This window comes from Rhododendron vialii, chromosome 7a (genome assembly GCF_030253575.1).
Source record: "Rhododendron vialii isolate Sample 1 chromosome 7a, ASM3025357v1".
Taxonomy (NCBI): Eukaryota; Viridiplantae; Streptophyta; class Magnoliopsida; order Ericales; family Ericaceae; genus Rhododendron; species Rhododendron vialii.
In genome coordinates this window covers 35,529,059-35,545,981 of record NC_080563.1, presented here as the reverse complement: position 1 = coordinate 35,545,981, position 16,923 = coordinate 35,529,059, and the positions used below count along the sequence as shown (strand labels likewise).

Here is a 16,923-nt window from a genome sequence, read left to right as displayed (position 1 = left end):
GCACAAAAATAATTTGTGCGGCCTCAACACTTCATAGTGGAAACTATGCAAATGTGTGGTGAAAAGATGAGTTGCGCCACCACATGAAAATATAACTGGGGCATTGGATCATTTTTCCTCAATTCCCCTCAAATCTCTCCCCTTCTCTCACCCCTCCCCAAGTTCTCTCTCTCTTTCTCTCTCTTCCAAATTTTTTTAAAAAACTCTAGAAAATTAGAAGTGGGGTTTGGAGCCTTGAGAGGTACAAACACATATGCATAGAGTATGTATAGTGTTGTACACGTTCGATGTAGGAGACAAAAAAATTACATTAGTGTTTTTTTCATTCTTGTGTATCAAACCGGTACACCGCTAGTTGATGCATGAGATAAAAAAATTCCATTGGTTTATTTTCAGTCTTGTGTATCAAAAGGGCAAAAACGCTAATTGATTAAAAAGATAGTTTAATATTTTATTCAGTTCTGTGTTTGATGCACGCTAGCATTGGTCTCATTCTATACACTGAAAGACGTGTAATGAAAAATAAATTTGGAGTACCACGTGCCAATATTTCTTTCTCTCTCCTCTCTCTCTCTATTATAAAACAAAAAAAAATGTGAAAAATCCAGAAAATTAGGAATGGAAGTTTGAAGGCTTTTTGTGGCTCAACCACATTTTTATAGTAGATAGATAGATATATAGATTTACACAAATCCACTCACATTCATATTGGGACCCACGCACATTACATCTCATGTGGGCCCCATCAAAATATATGAGTATGCATGTAAGTGTTTGTGGTCAGAGGCGGAGCCAAGATTTACATAGGGGCGGTACCAATTGAATTCATGGAAATGACTACATCTCGCTTTCACCCTTTGCTGGTAACGTGAATTCAAATTTCTAAGAGTAGGAGCAGCTGTAGTCCACTTTATTTCTTGGTGAACACTGTCATAAAATAAAATTAACAAGTAACTCTAATAGGGGGAGCTATTGCATTCCGCTTTCTCCCCAAGCAATCACCCAAAAAAAAATTGACAAATTTTGCAGGCATGTCGTGTGCAATGGGGCATCCCTCTTTCCACTCTAAGGCCTCGTTTGATCAAAAGTATTAGAGGGGTGAGATTCGTAAGGAGATATGATTAGAATTGTGATTGAAAATGAAAATGGATTGGTAAGGAGATGGGATTGACGATGAGTATGTTTGTTTGATATGGGATTAGATTATGTGATTATTAATATTATGTTTGTTTCATATGGGATAGGATTGGATTGATACTATACATTTTCGTTTTTGCCCTTCACATGAGATAGAATTGGTAAGGAGATGGAATTGGTGAAGGCTATTTTCGTATTTATGCATTGGTAAGGAGGGGATTGGATTGATAATACCAAGTCCCCTAACGTATTGGTAATACCTCCTAATGAGGGGATTCACATGCCCATGAGACTAATAGTCTACACATTCATTGTGAAAACAAACAAAGAATTAGTAATCACTTGGGATTATCAGTCCAATCCTAAGGCCGAAAGAGATTAACAAACGGGGCCTAAGTATAGGAAAATAATTAATCCATAACTTATTTATACAAGTATGTAAATCGACATGTTTGTAAATTCACTTTATATTTTTATTTGCACGCAACATCATCCGAAAAAGAAACAAGCAGTAAAAATATCAAACTTGTGGAAAAAATTTAAAGCCCAAATAAGTCGCATTCCTCTCCAATTGGTAAGAAAAATTACAAGGGAAAATTTATGTAAAAATTTAGTGAGTGCACTAGCTGAGAAGAGTTTTTGGGGAAAAATGCAAAAAAAACGCACTGCCAAGGGTCTCAAACCCTCGTATGGTGCTTGGAGAATGTGTCATGCCATACACCTAACCACTGGAGCAAAGTACACTCAGTGTGCAATTTGCAAACATTATCAATATTTAACAGTTTTCGTCTAAATTTTTTTTTTTTTTTTGGGAATTCGTGGAGCGGGGTGGCACGTGCCACCACCCCCACCAGGTAGTTCCGTCCCTGTTTGTGGTCGAATAATAATTTTTTAATTCCTCTACTTTGAGTTTTTTATTTTTATTTTTTGTTCATATATTAAAATATATAAATATATCTATTATCGTTAATTCGGAATGATACCGAGATATACACTGTTACCAATATGTATTATTTCAGTAGAGAAAATGGTACGCTTGCCAGTACGGAATTGATAACTTTGCTGCGTAGTCCATCCCTCTATGCCCCTCCATACTTCTAGTTTTCGTTATACCTCTAAAATTATGATTTGAAACATTCATAAGGATGAACCCGCAACCAATTATAAGTTCAAGAAATCTTAGTATGATCAAATTATACAAATGCATGGTAAAGAAGAATTTCGCCAAACATGAAATAATTACTTTTTTTTTTTGATACTTAAAAATATCAACATAGAATAATTACTCATGCGGCGAAAAAAAGCTGGGGCACCACGTGGCGTATACATTAGGGGGATAGAATAATTTTTTCCCAAACGAAACAAAAGGGGGAGCGATCCAACGCGATCCACGGAGATGGGGCCGTACAATCCACGAGTACATTACACCTGTGATTCTGTGACTGGTTCCACCCGAAAACGACGCCGGGGAGTAGCGCCACTCAACAACTGTACCAAGCGACAAAAGTCCCCCCATGCTCGTCATCATCGTTACGAGAAAATTATTTACTAGTAGTCAAGTACTAATAATGATTAATTAGACAAAAAAAAAAGATAATATAAACAATAATAATACGACCACGTGGCAAGAAAAATCTCAATAATTTTCCAAGAGTGCTACACACAATCAATCTCTAACCGTCCATTGCTGTACTAAATGGCATGGATTTACTCAAACTATTTTCTATAAAAGTTAGACTTTGTCTCGAAAGAGTGTGTTTAAAATCTAGACCATCCAAATACATTTGAACAGTTAAAATTACGCACACAATCAACATAACGATTGTGCAAGTAGCAATTTTTTATAATTTTCAAGTAGGTCCTAAATCCCAATTGCCTTCTTTTCTCTCTCTTCTCCTTTAAACAAGCAAAACTTCTGTGATGCTCCCAAGTGGTATGGGAGCATCATACTCCCAATGAATTACAGCCCTTGGATTGAAAATAGATAAATCACAGCCTTTAGATCAAAACCAAAAACTAAAAATGGGGTGGTTTTGTTAAAAATGAGGTGGTTTTGATCTAAAAAACGGAGGATTACTTACCACAGAACAGACAACACTTACCATTCACTAAGGCAACACTTACCATTCACTAAGGCAACACTTACCATTCACTAAGGCAGAACTTACCACACAAGTGTGGTAAGTTCTGCCTTAGTGAATGGTAAGTGTTGCCTTAGTAAATGGTAAGTGTTGTCTGTAATTCAATGGGAGTATGATGCTCCCATACCACTTGGGAGCATCATAGCCTTTGCCCCAAGAGCTATAGAATTCAGCTGTTCCTCTTCCTGTAAAATTCTCATACGTTTTCGGATCTCCACCATCCACGCCCAGAGAGAGAGAGAGAGAGAGAGAGAGATGGCGACTCTTACAGTTCCTGCACAAGTCCCCTCCGTCGCTGAAGACTGTGAGCAACTCCGAAAGGCTTTCTCAGGTCCCTACATTACTACTACCTTTTTTTTGATTTCGATTCATCGGATCGACCTCCGATCATCTTTAAACACTCACTCCGTAACATATTCTAGGCCGTCGTGAAAAAAAACTACAGCTTTTGGATCAAAGTGCAAAGTACTCATGTGAACTATTTGTAAAATTTCCTGCGCCAATTTAAAAGATCAATTGAGATCTTTAAATTTCTCGAATAGTAGTATGCATAAAATATTTGTTATTTTCGTAAAAAAAAAAATTGCATGAATTTTAGTAATTGACTCAATCTTTGAGAAATATGTATTTGTGTGCCGGTATGTGGTGTTGGTTTTTTTTTTTTTTTTTCTCGTCTCAAGTTAGTAGTGTTAGTTATAGTTAGTGAGGATCTGTGTGTGTTGTTTTAGTTTGACGGATTGAATTGGCTTGATCTGTGACGATCGATTTAGAGTACATGTAATTTTTACCGTTTTCTCCCTCTGATCAGTCCTAATAGGACCATTCCAATTTCACATGTTGTTTGTTTCACTCATGAGATCAATCTGTGGTCATCTAAGATATCTATATGTTGTTGTAGTTTGTTTGAGTGGATTTCGGCTTCATTAATTGCAAGTCCATGACTTGATCTTTGGCGATCAAGTACAGGACATCGTTGGTAGGACGATCATATCTGGAACTTGCTGTTTTCTCCCGCTTATCTCTTACTATATCTCACGAGATCGATGTGTGATCATCCTTAAAAATGTTTTCAAGTTAGAGTCCATCATCTGTAGGAAATGGACAGTTGCGATCATGTACTTTTGCTTATGATCTGATGATTTGTAAATAATTGTAGTGTTCAAGATGGTTTGAGGAAAATAGATTTCTCTTGGAGATCTACTGTGATTTTGCCGGAATTATGGACTTATTTGTGTGATGATGAAATTTCAGTCTTGGAAGCCGATCTTGTAGTTGATTGATGTCAAGAAATTCACATCTGTGGATGATTTTGATGATTTTCTAGACACTGATGGATAGACTGCCCTTGTTTATTTCTTATTCTGCTCTGTTTTTTTTCTCCCATGTTCGTCAAATGGAGGCTTTTCCTATTCATTTGGTAGGCCCTGTGTAGAACCAAAGAAATCAGTTTAATTTGATAGTTGTAGTCATATTTTATCATATTTTTCCTAGAACATTGGACGGCAAACATGGTTTTGGAATTACATAATCCATTTAAGTGTACCAAGCTACAATTACTTGATTAAGCTCATTTATTGCGTCAATTATCTACATATCGGGCATCCAAAAGGGAAACTTCTGCATGCCTCCTTGTTTGTTTTACCAATACATGCAAATTTTGTTATTTAAGAAGAAAATGATACCCACTTTAAAGGGAATATAATATATTAATCCAATCAGAACAAGGTATTTCATTGATGAGATGATATTTGTCCCCATCACCATATCAACTACATATTTCTTCGAATATTGACACTTCCATGACTTAAAACCAATGATTTTGAAAATTTGTCATTGATACTTTTGCAGGATGGGGAACTAATGAGGAATTAATCATATCCATACTGGCTCATAGAAATGCTGCTCAACGCAAGTCAATTAGACAAACTTATGCTCAGACTTATGAAGAAGATCTGCTCAAAGCACTTGACAAGGAACTTACGAATGACTTTGAGGTGTGTTCTTGTGCACTCACACAAGTCGCATACATGGTTATTATACTCTGTGAAAGAACTTTCTCCCAAGTCCCATCCATCATATCTTCGGCATAGTGATCCTCCTACCGACCTCTGTATACTTTTATTAGATAAATAAAACATATTTCAAGGGTACGACAGTTGGTGTGAGTGTGTTTCTAGAGGGTAGAACCATCAAACCTTTACTGTTGAAGGGTATGCAAATAAATTTAAAGGATCTAAAATAAAATTGGTTTTTCATGTGACATATAACGCCAAAAATGGCACTTTATTACTGTTACAGCAATCATGCAACAAATATATACTCAGGGAATGTAATGTTAAAGACATAACAAGTGTCCAGTGGAAGTATCATACACATATGCCTCACCCTTGTCCAGATGTCATGTCTGGCCCAGGTAATTGATTTATTAAAGCCTGGATGTTCTGGGATCTACGATGCCTAACCTTGGTTTCGTTCACTTAACCATAGAGCAATTAATTCATTTATGGAGAAGATAATAGATTAAAAATACTTGGTTTCACTCACTTAACCAGAGAGCAGTTAGTAGAGTGCATGAGAACCCGCCTCACTGAGGTGGATTCTTGTGTACCTACACAAGCCAAATCCACATTTATGATGCACTGATGGTCTACGGAAGGAACTTCCCCGAACCATCATTACTTCTGCGCAGGGATCCTTATGTTGGCCACTTGGCCTCCCTCTTTTACCAGACAAACAAAAAAGCCTTTCGGTAAAACTCTTAGATATTCTATGAATGTTATCTACTGGCCCCTGATCTTGGTTTCATTCGCTTAAGCATGGAGCAATGCAGCATTGGTAAATATAACATTTATGCTTCCCCGTATTTTTTTTTCTTTCAGAGGTTGGTAATGCTTTGGACACTTGATCCTGCCGAACGTGATGCATATTTGGCTAATGAAGCCACAAAGAGGTGGACTTCAAGCAACCAGGTTCTGGTGGAAATAGCTTGTGCAAGGTCTCCTCATGATCTAATTCTGGCAAGGCAAGCCTATCACGCTCGTTTCAAGAAATCTCTTGAAGAGGATGTTGCACACCACACAACTGGTGACTTCCGCAAGGTACTTCCTTTGGTATTAGAGTGACAGGGCATCAATGATCACAGTTGTACTCCTACTGCAATATGCTTTATGCATGTTTTGATGGTCACTAGATTTTGACTACTAAAATACAGTAGTTTTAATCTCAGTCCTACCATAAGTTTTTTCTTAATTTTTTTCAAAAATAAGTTTGAATTACACATGCTTTTGCAATTGTATTAGTGGTAGATTCACTCTTTGAGTTGCTTGCTTTTTGTTAGATTTCTTGGAGGTTTCAACCTACAATCAATTGGCAATAGGTGGAGTAGCCTCTAGAATATATTAACCAAGTTTGGGTGGCTTAGATGAGCGATGTGGGATAAAGTTAACAGTCCCCGTCACATGTAGCCTTATGCATGTGGAATTATGAATTGAGGAGACGAGAAAATTTGACTCGGACAACAAAGACTTGACCACGTGAGGTGAGGCCACCCAAGGTCTAGCACCGATACCATGTTTGATTTCTTGGAGGGTTCCAACCTAAAACCAATTGGTAGCGGATGGAGTAGCTTCTAGAATATATTAACCAAGCCTGGGTGGATTAGCTGAGCGATATGGGATAAAATCTAACACTTTTAGGCCCCCAACTCTACTTAGTGGGAAATCTGGAAACTGCCCTGTTACAAAATCTATAGCAGCAGGTCATAAGAAGCACAAATTACCCAAAACTTCAGATTGGTTAGTGAACCAACCTATAATGGGACAAGAATGTGCTTAATGATGGACTCGCCATCTATGGATAGGAAAATTTGGTAGGCTAAAACAAACGAAAAAATGTCTAAAGAGTGTCAAGTAGTGACCGGAGATTTTAACTAAATGAGAAAGTCTTTTTGCACAGATCTGGACACAGGATGGTCCTGTGCACAACTCCACAAGATAATGAGGGACCCATGTGTATTGAACAGTTCTGGACACACGTGTCTGGTTTCGTGAACATAAGTCTGTGTTCAGTAGCATTGCTCTATCTAAATTTGCTTCATTCTACACGTACCATTAGAAGTGTAGCAAGCTTTTCCTTTTTTATTAAAACTGCTTTGGCAAGAGGGTTACTGTTTGTGGTTTGGTGTCTTCATTGCTAGCCTAGTACTATTTAGTCCCCTACATTGTGGCTGGAAAGTCTGATTTATTCGTGACATTGTTTGTTCTACTTTCTATGCTCCCAGCTTTTGGTACCTCTTGTGAGCTCATATAGGTATGAAGGTGATGAGGTGAACATGACTCTCGCGAAAACTGAAGCTAAGATACTCCACGAGAATATTTCGAAGAAGGCTTACAGTGATGAGGATCTCATTAGGATTCTGGCGACGAGGAGCAAAGCACAGATCAATGCAACATTGAATCATTACAAAGATGAATTTGGGAAGGATATAGATGAGGTATGCATGTGAAGTGAAATTTGTTTGACCATGATTTGGCATTCTCATCTCTATGCTTGTCAGTCCCCATTGCACGTTTGCATCTTGTCCAGGTATCTATGTAGAAATTTGGCAGTTTTGTCTTGGCAACAGTCTCTTCAGTACCGGTTATCCTTCCATCTGTATGCTTGCCATTTCCCCTTGCATATTTGCATCACACTGTTACCTTGGTAGAAATTTGATAGCTTTCTCCTCAGCATACTCACAGTATAATTGCTAATTCCAGCCTCTTAAGAAACAGAAACGTTTCTTCTGTTCCTCGGCCTCAAGTTGGACTGATTATCAACTCGCTATATTTTGTAGGACTTGGAGGCAGATCCCAAGGACGAGTTCCTCTCAATTCTGAGAGCAACAGTGAAGTGCTTGACCTATCCTGAGAAGTACTTTGAGAATGTTCTTCGTTCGGCTATAAACAAGCAAGGAACAGATGAAGGTGCTCTCACCAGAGTTGTGGTGACAAGGGCTGAAGTTGACTTGAAGATAATAAATGATGCGTATTACAAGAGGAATAGCGTCCCTCTGGACCGTGCCATTGCTAAGGACACGCGTGGAGACTATGAGAAAATGCTTCTTGCCCTGATTGGACATGGGGATGCTTGAGCAGACCCGAACTTTTTGGATATGCTTCTGGTGGTGGCTGTTTTCGCATTTTGAACGTTTGTGTTTTGCTTGTGTGTTATGGTTATGTTGGTTTTTGTTTTGGTCCTGTTATCCAAAAGAACCTAAATAACCCATCTGTTATCAGAAATAAAACTCATATTATATGCTTTATTATGGCAAGGAAGCTGTTCATGCCACGGCTTAAGATGTGGGAGCCACGACTAATAATTTGAAATGACATATTTGGCCCTTACAAAACGTTCAGACATTTCCCTTGGAGAAACGAAAATTCACGAAGTCACAGCTTTGCCCGAAACCCTCTAACTACTCCAACCTCTCTCCTCCCACCTGTTCGCATAGATCATACACACCATCTTTAACTGGTGAGAAGATGAAATCAAATAATTTGAGTTCTCTATAGCACTCTCTCGATGGCGACGCCTAATTAATAGTTAAATTGGGTCTCACTTTGTTATAAGTAGTTAAAATGGGTTTTCTAAAATCTCAAATAGAACTCCTCTTGTCTGCAATTTCTTTTTGAATCTGGACGAACCTATCTCCTAACTAGTCCCAAATTAAGAACTTGGCAAGCTCTGTGGAAAACTTGAATTTGTGAGAGAGAGAGAGACGATGGTTCTGGTTTAGAAAAGAGGAAAGGAACAAAACGAAAAGAAGACGACACCAAGGCTGCACGAATCCTCTAAAGCGCAAATAAGCCATTTCAGGTAAATAGTCGTGGCTCCAACACCACGACGAACGAAGCCTAACCATGCCCTCGGGAGAAAGACGTTCTGATTGCAATGAATCCTCTAAAGGGCAAATAAGCCATTTCAGGTGGTTGCTGATTCCGATCAACACGGTGCACCTCTTCAGTAGAGGAGCGTGACTAGAAGTTGGTTGATGCAAGTTAGTTTTGTCTATAGTTTCTCAGGTAGTACCAAATTTAAGGGATTGTTTCCGAGCTAAAACATAAAGAGAAATTTAAGGGATTGTTTGGAAATCAAATCTTTGCATAAAAACAATCAAAGCTACTTTATTAGGGAAAAAAGAACTTATCTCTTGAATTTTTATGTCGTAAAAACACACGGGAACTTGCACGAAACCTGAACCAGCGAATTTAGAGGTTCATGAACATGCATTGTCTTAGAGGTTCATGAACATGCACACGGGAACTTGCACGAAACCTGAACCAGCGAATTTAGAGGTTCATGGACATGCATTGTCCTGATGATGTTCCAAGTTCAAACACTCAAAACAGTAGGTTGATTAACAGAAGGGTTTTAAGGGAAAGGAAATTATATGAATGCTAGAGACAGAACATTACTGTAATAGCCTTTGTTTGGTTGTGAGTTTTGAGATATATTTATGTGTAATTCCAATAAAGGTTATTTAGTATCATCTAAGACTCAGCACACCATCTCCACCTATTTTCTCAATTGCTTTCATGTTGCTTCTCATTTAGGCAATTCCAAGAGTTACACTAAAAAAAACAAAAACAAATAGGCAAAGAGGTCAAATCTTCTGTACCGAAAATTTGTTTGCACCTCTGTTCTCGTGCGATTTCAACCGTAAGATTGCACAATAGTCTCATCCCGGGAAGAGTCTTTTATGTAATCCTACAGTTGACAGTAAACAGGAACAGAGGTACGTACACACTTTTGAGTACAGGTGACCCGAGGTGCATCAATAGGCAGCGGTAACTTCCTCAAAAACGAGCCAAATGATCTACAAAGATATCCAGCCATCACATTTACAGAAACTGAAACAAAAGCCTCACCATATCCAGAGTACTTGTTCCAACACGACAACAGAATATTACAACTCATATCCACAAGCTAAAGTAGATTGTTGCAAAACTTGCTTTCCTTTCACTCAACTAGGTATATAAGCACAAAATTTCCAACATCGTGATTATCTACATACTGGGGGACCTAAAATAGATAAGGTTAGATATCATTAGTGAACATAGTAGTACTCTTTTGGTGAACAACAACACTTCTCACAACTGGCAAAATGAGAAAATCACTTCTTCAAGAGGTTGCGCGAGAAAATCTTCTTGCAATATGGACTGGCCCGTAGTATAGTGTGAGGCCGAACTGCTTCAACTAGAGCAGCATGGAGAGTGCCCTGCTTCAAGACAAATTAAAAACTTAGCACATGAGACATAGTCAAGTAACACTGAAGCGCATTAACGGAGGTTTTTTGGTATCGTTCTTTATTGTATGTTTTTTTTTTTTTTTGATCCGCTTCTTTATTGTATGTTTGCTTGTTGGTTTTTTGCATGCCAAACCTTTGAAAACTCTTATGGTGATCAGCTTCCGAAACCTATTTCAGGTTAATATAACCCTTTTTCCTTGAAAAATACCAATATATACTTTCGAATTATCAAAACTATTTCCTCTGAATGCAAAATGAAAATGATGGTTGTTTTGCTGTCTAAATAAGATTCCAAACTGGGTATTATGCCAAACTAGGTACCAAAAGCAAAACCAACATGACCTGAGTTTTTATGAGAACTAGCCAACGTTCAGGTTTTTCACTTAATTGATATCAGAGTGGAAAGTCCAGATTCAGCCAAATCGTCATCATACAATCAAGCTTTGAAATCTTTCAAAAGTGTGTTGGTTCCGTACCTTGCTAACTTCAAGGGCAGATTTGATGACATAGTTGGCAAAAGGGTCTTGAAGCAACTGTTCAAAGTGAGGCACTGAAAGCAATTCGATGATGATTTTTGGACGGCTCCCTTCACAACTTTTTAGGAATTTTTCAACCACATGACTGCCGAATTTTTGCATTGACAGGTACACATAGTGGCCTTCAAACTGAGAAATCAAGGTCGCAGCTGCTGAAGGGATCTTAAGCTCTATAACATACTGCACAACATAATTTCTGTGTTCCAGAAAATCAAACAATCAATTCTAAACGCACCAATTAAAACGTAACAGAAAGACTCAGATGACGGAATGACTGCTGAAATACAGATTTTGAAGAATGTACAAAATGGAAGAAAACGATAAACATTAACTCGAGGCATACAACTGACTCACTAAATATACACAACTTAAGCAGCCACAGTTGCGAGGTTTCAAAAAATACCTTAGGAAAAACATAATGTGTTAAACCTGGTAAACCAAGACTAAAGAAAAAGCAATTAGAAAATCTTAAGAGAAACTAGAGAGATGGAGAAATAACTAAACTTTAATTGGATCAATCAGAGTATAGTAAGAAAAATTGTGGTGCCATAATAGGTTATGGTGGTTTATCAAGGAAGGAGGATCATTATTGTGATTTTGATGATAACACGACCATACTGAAGGGAGAAAGGAAGGAAGAAAGGATGCTAAACAGACCAGATCTGCTTTTTTGCATGTTACATTGATGCTAAGGGACCAAGAAGGCCAGTTGAAAAGGAAAAGTCTGCCCCCATGTTTTCAAGACAAAGCGCTGTTGTTAATGCAGAATTATGCATGAACAATTTATTCAGAAAATAACCTTCATATCTGCTTATAAAACACAACTAGCAAACTACATAGCCTAGCACTATGTAGGTTGAATAACTTATCGTGTAGCCCTTCAGATATTCTCTCATCAGAAGAACTATGGACATCATTGATCAACTTAAGACAACGACCTTGCATTGTTTTGTCACAACATAACAAAATGCGCTGGTATTCAAATGGAAAATTTTCAGCGAGCTCAATAATCTTTAACATGCAAGCAAACCAGGCATAAAGTAGCAAAATTATCAAAGACTGAAAGGACAAGAGGATGCTAAACAAAAGTGGCACATTTATCAGACCATGCAAATGAAAAGTGAGACGCAAAATCATATTACAAATTAGCATACTTGAAATAACTAACAGTAACATATTTCAAAGATTTTTTGCAGCTAACATGGTGGATTCCTTCTATTCAATAGGATGAAAGGTTTTGGAAAGAAGGGTTCAACAATTCTCAGTACATGAATGAGAAGTCCTGTAAACAATTGCTTAACTGCAAACTCCTGTTTAAGAACAAATGAAACAAGAAGGTAACTTTTCTTATAAGTAACAGAGATGTAGCTTTTAAATCAATATGTATCATGGCAGCACGAAATTTTACTATTAAACTGGTAAACAGCAAAAAGTTAAATTTATCAATGTAATGCTAATGCATCAAACTACAACCCCTTTTGTTACATTAATTCATAAATAGTAACAAGTATTCAATAAAAAATATGGCTTCAACACTTCAAAAAATATTACCCAAAAGGATGTTGAGCAAGGTAAAGCCCATTAGCAGCAATTTCTGCAACCAACTTTTCTCGATATTTCCCAACTGACTGAGTAATGCATTGATTCATAACGCAACATCCATGCTGATGAGTTGCAATTTCAACACAGAACTTGGCAGCAGCATCAAATATAAACTGCCAAAGATGAACAGGTTCAGAATCAAGTTTGACCGTAACTAATCATACAATGGCCTAAAAATTAAAACCACTAATGCACGCAATCAGGTGTTATGGAAAGTTGGAAACCACATGTGGTCAAACGTGTTCCACAGGTTAACACATATTATCATCAGCTAAAGGATTAGACATATCATATGCAAGACTACCCGGAAACGCTAACGAAAAATGACTGGGTTAAATCTAGAAAATATAATGGAAGCCTAAAATGCTTGATTAAAATGGACATGAAAGTCAAGCAATCAATACCACAATTCATTACCCAAATCTACCCATCCTTAGAGCTTTGGGGCATGCCAATGAACACCCAGGATATGCTAATTGAAACCTTCATGCACTTCCGCAAATCACCAAGTGAAGGTCAAACCCTTTGAGGCATCAACCCAAGGAGCAAAAGCGAAAGTCGACTAGTTTGAAGGATTCAAAATACGACCAGTTGCAGTACTTGATCAAAAGCTGTGAAATAAGGATGCAACAAAATCGCCATCCCCAAAGGATAAAAACACACACACATACACCCCAACCACCAACAGATAACTACCACCGACCCACACACACCGACCACCAAAAATGATTACTAGAAGAGGTAACCAACACCAAAAGAACAGAGGTTAAGCACATTCTATGATAATTACTTCTAGTCCCCAACAAAGTAAGGCAACAAAAGCCATGTGTTGCAGTGTGTTACAATTCACAATTTCTACATCCAAATAAAAATTCGCGGGATAGCTAATCTAGAAAATGCAAGTAATATTGAAAACAAAAGAGTTGCACATTGCACAATATCTGATGACTAAAAAGTATCTATATTAAACAGTAGCAAAGAACATATGAGGCCTAGTGACATGACTTTTCAGAACTAACCATCAAGTTCTAAGAAGCTCAAACTATTGTTGTACCCTCAACGAAATCGAGTTCAGACATGTATTTTAGGCTTGCAGAATACAATATCCTACATCATGTGTTGGCAAGGGAAAATGCTTGTAGATGTAGTTGTTCTCTACTATTAGTCAAATGATTTGAGTAGGATGGCTAAAATCATCTGCATAGTATTCATTAAACACACATGTCGGGGAATATTAGTTGGAAAGTAAATGTTGCACTAAGGTGAAGGGTTCACAAGGATATATAATTTAGAAATAGAAAGTTACTGTACCATAGAAAAAGGAAAAGGGAGTAATGCAATGTTGTCGAATGCATGGTATTGATCAGTTAAACGGGGAAGAAAATCATTAGCAGAGAACACACCAAAAAGTTCTTGAGAAACCACCATTACTAGTAGATACAACTTAGCAATTGAAAGATAAATGAACCAAAGAAGAAGCAAAAAGAGAGGGGAGAAAGAAGTAATGCAATATCGCCCAATGCATGGTATTGTTCAGTTAAAGGGGAGAAAATTATTTTTAGAGAACACAATAAACAAATCTTGACAAAAACAATCTTGTAATGTCGTATATCAAGCGAGAAGAAAACATTTACCCCGTTATCTTCCTTGCCAAGGCATTGCAAACAACGCTGTATGACATGATTTCCATTCAAGTCCTTAATAAGATCAAGAAAACCTGGTTCGAGAGTTAATGTGACACGTGAAATCTGCTGCCTGGTTTTGAGGGTCTCAATCAACTTCTGCACCACACGCGTGCTGGTATAACCACAAAGGTTAAATTCCAAAACAATAACAAGAAGGAAAATATAACTAATTTGTGAAGAAAAATGGAAGCACCAATTTACCAAAACAAAATCAGAACAAGAAGGAAGCAAAATCAAACATGGTACCCGTGTGTGTTCAAAGAAATTCTGATTATGTCTCTAGGATCTTCAGTGACAGTTAGCACAATCTTCATTCTCTGTTCTTCACTACACACTTCCAATAACTTCTGCATTAGGTAATTTCCAAACGAATTCATTGCAATCTCAACAACATGATTGACGATTTCATTAAATATTATCTCAACATCTTGAGAGGTCCCCTCATTGAATATCTTTTGTAAAAACCGACATCCAGACTGATTCTTTGCCATGAGATATATATAGCCCTGGACCTGAGCCAGTGGACTGCATGCTGGTTGCAAAAGCAATGGACTATCATGGCTCTGGATAATCTCACTGCGAAGGTCTTTTCGTTTCTCACCCGCATTTGGCCTTGCAATTTCCTTGCTAGACTTCTTCTTTTTACCTTTTGAACCATCATATCTCTTGTCAACAGCATATTTCACACCCTTCCCTTGTATAATGAAGGCATCCTCACATCTGAAAGCTTTGACATCCCTTGAATCCGTCATTGATGAAATAGATGAAGGATTTCTGCCATTTAACAATGAACCACTACACACTGAATTTCCCTTACTAAAGCCCACGTTAGAATACATCAATTGAGAGGAATTTACCGGATTCAAGAGATTCCTATCTCCAATAAAATTTGTAACACTTTGCTGTGGGAAACACAATTCATCATTCAAACAAGGCATCTGCATAGGTGGGTTATGTGACTGAAGTCCCCCATTATAAAAGCCTCTACCCTGATAATCTAGTCCTTCTCTGTAGCAACTGGGTTCAGTATACAAACCACTGGATTGATTGTGAGCCAAATGAGACCCAACTAAATCACCACCATTATACCCATTCATCAACCCAAGTACGTTCTCCCTCCTATCATCACTATACCTCACAGAATTCCCAGGAATTCGTGACTGAAACCCCTTGTGGTCAAGAAAATCGGTGGTAACCCCATCAAACGTCTCATTACTTCTCCCACCCAAAGAATGACTATCGAACCCAAACCCAAATCCATCCTGGTCTAACCCGAATCGCCCAACCTTCGAATAGTCGGTATTTCCAACCCCAATACTCATTCTACCGAGATTTTCACACAGACCAAGTTCATCCGACAGGTACCCATTGGAGTTCTTCGGAGCAAGAGAATTCAAGTAATGGGTACTGGATTTTTGATACATATTCTGGTCCACTGGAGCTATAGAATGTGAAAAACCCTCCTCCGAAAAAGAGGACCCATTAGAGAAAGAACTTGAACTAGGTGAAAAAGAGAACCCATTGGGTCTTTGATACATATTCTCGTTCCACAACATTTCAACTTCTCCATCACCCCTCGTGTTTCCTAAAACCCTCTTTTCCTTATCAGATTTTCTTCTATTAAACATCAAAAGAAATACAGATATATAGATAGAAATATCTATATATGAACAAACAGTTATGCGGGCAGAGAGAGATACAGAGAAAAATGAAAAGGCAATCCAAAAAGAAAACCAAAACCCAAATCAGATATCTGCCTAGAGATGCTAAAGAGTACTACAACCCGAACACATGATACAATAAGGTAGTGGAAAACATCACTGGGTACGTTTTAAGTCTGGTTTAGGTGAATTTGTTTTGGGATTTTTGGGGAGGAAGATGATGGAGCGAGCGAGCGAGAGAGAGAAAGAGAAAGAAAAGGGTTTTGTGATATGGCCTGTTTGTTTGTTTCGAGTGGGAACGAACATTACGGGGCTGTCACTGGGTTCAGGGCTCACGCCATTGGAATGAAGAGCAAGTCGCAAATGTGCAAAACTTGCAGGGAAAAGGAGGAGAGAGGAATTGGCAAGGCTTTTCGCGTACTCTGAGAGAAATGACACATACTGGTGCACACCCACTGATCACATTCCTCGTGTGGGTTCCATATTTTTATGCGCATAAGTGTGGTCGATAGGTGTGTATCTAATTTTGATAATAATTTTACATATAAATTATTTATTGTGGACGTATTTAATTGTTTATTCTAGACAGTTTTTATTTCTGCTGCTTTGTTTTAAATGTACTCTACACTTTGTATTTTTTCAAGGGTTATTTTATTAACCGTCCCTGAGCTATTCATAAAGACAAAAAAAAGACAAATAATCATATATTCTGATGTACTTTTTACACTTTCAATACTATTTCACTCGCCTTTATACACTTTTGATACATCTCAATACGCCTTTTAAGTTTTAACAACAGCCCAGTGGATTGTTTTTAATATTTTCATTTTTTCAATTTGTTTTGAGAGAATTATGATGTGCATAGCTATTTAA

At 37.8% G+C, this 16,923-nt stretch overlaps 2 protein-coding genes and 1 long non-coding RNA gene across 3 annotated transcripts; 1 reads left to right on the top strand and 2 right to left on the bottom strand.

The window, feature by feature from the left end:
• The first annotated feature begins 3,416 nt into the window (after positions 1-3,416).
• Positions 3,417-8,589, top strand: LOC131332135 (annexin Gh1). The gene is made up of 5 exons (XM_058366216.1): positions 3,417-3,609; positions 5,127-5,272; positions 6,158-6,376; positions 7,558-7,770; positions 8,113-8,589. Exons 1-5 carry the CDS (start codon positions 3,534-3,536, stop codon positions 8,407-8,409), a joined length of 951 nt encoding a protein of 316 aa, XP_058222199.1. The 5' UTR covers positions 3,417-3,533; the 3' UTR covers positions 8,410-8,589.
• Positions 7,736-8,084, bottom strand: LOC131332138 (uncharacterized). Its single transcript, XR_009201598.1, has 2 exons — positions 7,970-8,084; positions 7,736-7,922 (listed from the first exon to the last, which is right to left on the bottom strand). It is a non-coding gene; the product is annotated as an uncharacterized LOC131332138 (long non-coding RNA).
• Positions 8,590-10,130: 1,541 nt separating the features above from the next.
• Positions 10,131-16,489, bottom strand: LOC131332130 (putative pumilio homolog 7, chloroplastic). Its single transcript, XM_058366211.1, has 5 exons — positions 14,636-16,489; positions 14,339-14,501; positions 12,654-12,817; positions 11,043-11,298; positions 10,131-10,536 (listed from the first exon to the last, which is right to left on the bottom strand). Exons 1-5 carry the CDS (start codon positions 16,015-16,017, stop codon positions 10,432-10,434), a joined length of 2,070 nt encoding a protein of 689 aa, XP_058222194.1. The 5' UTR covers positions 16,018-16,489; the 3' UTR covers positions 10,131-10,431.
• Between the last annotated feature and the right edge of the window lie 434 nt (positions 16,490-16,923).

Excerpts from the sequence above, each read along its gene's own strand:
- LOC131332135 (XM_058366216.1), top strand. The coding sequence starts at position 3,534 with ATGGCGACTCTTACAGTTCCTGCACAAGTCCCCTCCGTCGCTGAAGAC. Across the intron at positions 6,377-7,557 it reads CAACTGGTGACTTCCGCAAG|CTTTTGGTACCTCTTGTGAG; the intron begins GTACTTCCTTTG and ends CTATGCTCCCAG. Across the intron at positions 7,771-8,112 it reads TTGGGAAGGATATAGATGAG|GACTTGGAGGCAGATCCCAA; the intron begins GTATGCATGTGA and ends TATATTTTGTAG.
- LOC131332130 (XM_058366211.1), bottom strand. The coding sequence starts at position 16,017 with ATGTTTAATAGAAGAAAATCTGATAAGGAAAAGAGGGTTTTAGGAAAC. Across the intron at positions 12,818-14,338 it reads TTGGCAAGGAAGATAACGGG|TTTATATTTGATGCTGCTGC; the intron begins GTAAATGTTTTC and ends CATCTTTGGCAG. Across the intron at positions 11,299-12,653 it reads CTTGCTCAACATCCTTTTGG|AAATTATGTTGTGCAGTATG; the intron begins GTAATATTTTTT and ends TCTGGAACACAG.